Genomic DNA, 3767 nt, shown 5'->3' with positions numbered 1-3767 from the left:
GAAACACACACACATACACACAATTTACTGACTTCTTTCATCACCTACCACATTTCAAAGCTTAATTTGGCTAGTCTTAATTATCAGTGTGAGTAGCAATGAATATGAATTTTAATATTTATTTCGCTGATCCATTGCAAATACCAACACTAAATATTCAGCTAAGGAAGGTAGAAAAGTTCATTACTGTTCTGTGACAGGTGACCAAAAATATTCAGATGCAAATCACAGAACTCATAAGGTTCTTCGTCTGTGTTTACTTTCATGATGTTCTTTGATGGTACTCTGAAGATTCTCTGTCTCTGTCTCTGTCTCTGTCTCTGTCTCTGTCTCTGTCTCTGTCTCTCTGTCTCTCTCTGTCTCTGTCTCTCTGTCTCTCTCTGTCTCTCTCTGTCTCTGTCTCTGTCTCTCTCTCTCTCACACACACACACACACACACACCCACACACACACAAAATTACATTTATGTCTCTTATCCAGAATCAGACCCTCCCCCTCCAAAAAAAAAAAAAAAAAAAAAATGTTCCTTTAAAGATACTCAAGTGTTCTTCAGAGCAGGAAATTTCTTAGAAGTCCTTAAGGCTCTCTGGATCTCAACAGTAATATTGCCCTCTGGAGACATTGTGCTTAGAGAGTAGCTACTACAAAAAGAAAAGTGAATTGTAGCTTCAATATTCAAAAGAGGCTTGAGAGTGAAGAGTGCAAATCCTGACACCTGATAATTCTGTGCTGTAAACATCACTTATAAAAAGCTTTTAAGGGAAGTGGTAGTCCTACATTCAAATGTAAAGATGTTATGATCTCTTTTGTTTATACTCGGTCTTGTCTTTCTAGAATTTGCTATGTATCTGTGAGTATTTAGCTTTGAATATATCTATAAATTGTACTTTGTAAATGCTCTCATCAATCTTTGGTAGACTAAGAATAAAGAATAATTTGCTTTCAAGATGAAGGACAACTTATCTACTGAAGAAATATAGCAGTGTAAATCCATAGATTTTTGAATCTTATTCTTCTTAAACAGTATTGGAATTTTCCACATGGAAAAGAGAAATGTAATCTTGAAAATGTTTTGAGCTGTTAAATTTGTCAGGCCTGATTTATAGTCTTCTGTTTTATTTCAGGTGTTCATGTTAAGAAAACTCAGCAAGATGAGTTACCGAGAAGGGTAGTTGGGAGATGAGGGGTATTCGACGCTAATCAGAAAATCATCCATAAGTCATGTGCAGATAATGTTCATACTACTCTCTTGTAAGTATTCAATGTTAACTTATCATTTTTAAGCTGTTAATTCAAGTGTTATAAAAATTTCAACCAATGAGCATTGAGCCTTTTGTTATTCGTAAGTTTCTGTAATTACTAGGTTTTTGTATTTGACTCTTTTTTTAGAACAAATTTTCTCCAGAAATAAAACATACATTTCAAACGTAAATCTGATCTAATTTATTTAAAGAAATGAACCATTTACTATGTTTTGTGAAGGTGCTATTACTTGTACACTTTCTTCGGTTAAGTTCTGATATTTCACTGATTAAATGGAAGACAAAGAATTAGGAAGTTTTTCTCAAAACATGAGACATTTAAGAATTCTAATGTTAATATAATAAAAAAATCTAAAATTAAATTTTAAGTCAATATAATATATAATTATTTCTAAAGTTCTATCTATCTATATAAAGCTACAAGTACTCAATTTTACTAAAATTATAAAATGTGGAAAGTAAGGCTTAGTACCCTAAACATGGCTTGCAATGAAGGGTAAGATTTGCATAGAGGTATGGTTCCTAAATTAGGAGTCACGTTCATGTAGAAATTCCTTCTCGATATCATTTAACTTTTGCTAACAGAGAAAATGTGGAAGTATATGGTACTTGCCTTTCTCCTGGTCTAATAGCTTAATAATAGAACTTGATAGTGTAGTTTCAGAATAGAGAATTAATATATGTGAATGTATAGATAAGTTCTGAAACAAATACAAACTAATATTTTAACTACAAAGCATATATTTAGATTATATACTATCTTCAAATTTGTTGGCTACACATACACTTGAAGACTTTAAATTATCTGTGCATTACAGGAATTTTTCCTGACGTGTTTGTACATGTTAATGAATCTATATTTGCCTAAAGGTAATCTTTTATACTAATGTGTAGATGAGAAGGGCAAACATTTTTTCTTTCTTTTCAATATCTCTAGAATAAAAAAGTTTCTATAATTTTACTTTCTTAATTGTAGTCAGAACATAACCCACATAGAATATTTTATTAACTTCAATAAGAGATTCTCATTTAACTCTCAACCATCTTATTTGATGGAATATTTCTCATCAGTCATATAATTCTCAGTTAAAAAATTTTAAAAGTCACAAATAGTTTCCTTTAGAGAATATTGAGTTTGCTACTCTATTTTATGTCAGAGAGAGACAGAGCCCTACTAAGATACATAATTGTTAGGAATAAAATATATAACTGAAAGCATAAATAAGATGCATTTTCCACATTATATTATATTATTTTCCTGTTTCAAAATTTTGCACACAAAATAGCACATTTTATTTTATTGAAAAATTGTAATGATAATATAGATTTTAACAGATAAAAGAGTTTCTCGATAATACTATTAAGACAGATCATCTGGAATAATCAATAAACACAAAATCTGATTTCCAAATACCAAAGCAATTTATACTGACTTATAAATTACCAACTGGGATATTTTACAATAGCTTACGTGTTTATAATGTTTATGTAGTTGTGATTACATTGAAAATAATTTATCTAACTCTTTTTTCTATAGATACTCAATTATCCTTGTACATACTATAACAAATGGAATGCCAGAGGAACATATCAGAATTTCTTCTCTTGGGGCTATCTTCCAAGCAGAACATTGAAGTGTTTTGCTTCATGTTCTTCTTATTCTGCTACTTTACCATCTTGTCGTGGAATCTGCTGATCCTTTTCTCAATTAGATGCAGTTCTTTGTTCAACCAACCTATGTACTATTTCCTCAGTCATTTATCATCTATGGACATTTGCTATACCTCCTGTGTGACACCCAAATTGATTGGCGATCTGCTTGCAGGAAGAAAAACTATCTCCTATACAAACTGCATGCTACAGGTCTTTGTCATGCACTTCTTTGGAATGATTGAAATCTTAATCCTGACAGCCATGGCCTTTGACCGCTGTGTGGCCATTTGCAAGCCTCTCCACTACATGGTCATCATGAGCAGAAACAGGTGCCATATCTTTATCTGGGCTTCCTGGGTTGGTGGGGTTGCCCACTCCTTTCCCCAGGTTATGATGCTAGTCTGTTTGCCCTTCTGTGGCCCCAATGAATTAGACCACTACTACTGTGACATTTTCCCTTTGCTGAAAGTTGCTTGCACTGACACCTACATCACTGGTGTCCTCATGGTTGCCAATTCAGGAATGGTTGCCTTTGTTATCTTTGTTCTCTTGTTTGGTTCATATGTAGTCATACTGTTCACATTAAGGAATTACTCAGCAGAAGGGAGACGTAAAGCTCTTTCAACCTGTGGGTCCCATATTTCTGTGGTTATTTTATTCTTTGGACCTTCCATCTTTGTCTACCTTAGACCTCCTACCACTTTCCCTGAAGACAAAATCTTTGCATTGTTTTACACTATCATTGCTCCTATGTTCAACCCCCTCATATATACTCTAAGAAATACAGAGATGAAGAGTGCCATAAAGAAGGTTTGGTGTCAGATGACATTTTTCGGAGAAAAAAACAATTAA

At 33.1% G+C, this 3767-nt stretch overlaps 1 protein-coding gene across 1 annotated transcript; it reads left to right on the top strand.

Annotated features, from left to right (window-relative positions):
* The first annotated feature begins 670 nt into the window (after positions 1-670).
* Positions 671-3767, top strand: LOC110319180 (olfactory receptor 4P4-like). The gene is made up of 3 exons (XM_021194639.1): positions 671-767; positions 1125-1255; positions 2800-3767. Exon 3 carries the CDS (start codon positions 2832-2834, stop codon positions 3765-3767), a length of 936 nt encoding a protein of 311 aa, XP_021050298.1. The 5' UTR covers positions 671-767; positions 1125-1255; positions 2800-2831.

This window comes from Mus pahari, chromosome 3, assembly GCF_900095145.1.
Source record: "Mus pahari chromosome 3, PAHARI_EIJ_v1.1, whole genome shotgun sequence".
Lineage (NCBI taxonomy): Eukaryota > Metazoa > Chordata > Mammalia > Rodentia > Muridae > Mus > Mus pahari.
The sequence above is the reverse complement of the archived record's forward strand: the minus strand, read 5'-3'. Positions and strand labels throughout refer to the sequence as shown.

What these genes read in the sequence shown, in the direction of transcription:
- LOC110319180 (XM_021194639.1), top strand. Translation starts at nt 2,832, where the DNA reads ATGGAATGCCAGAGGAACATATCAGAATTTCTTCTCTTGGGGCTATCT.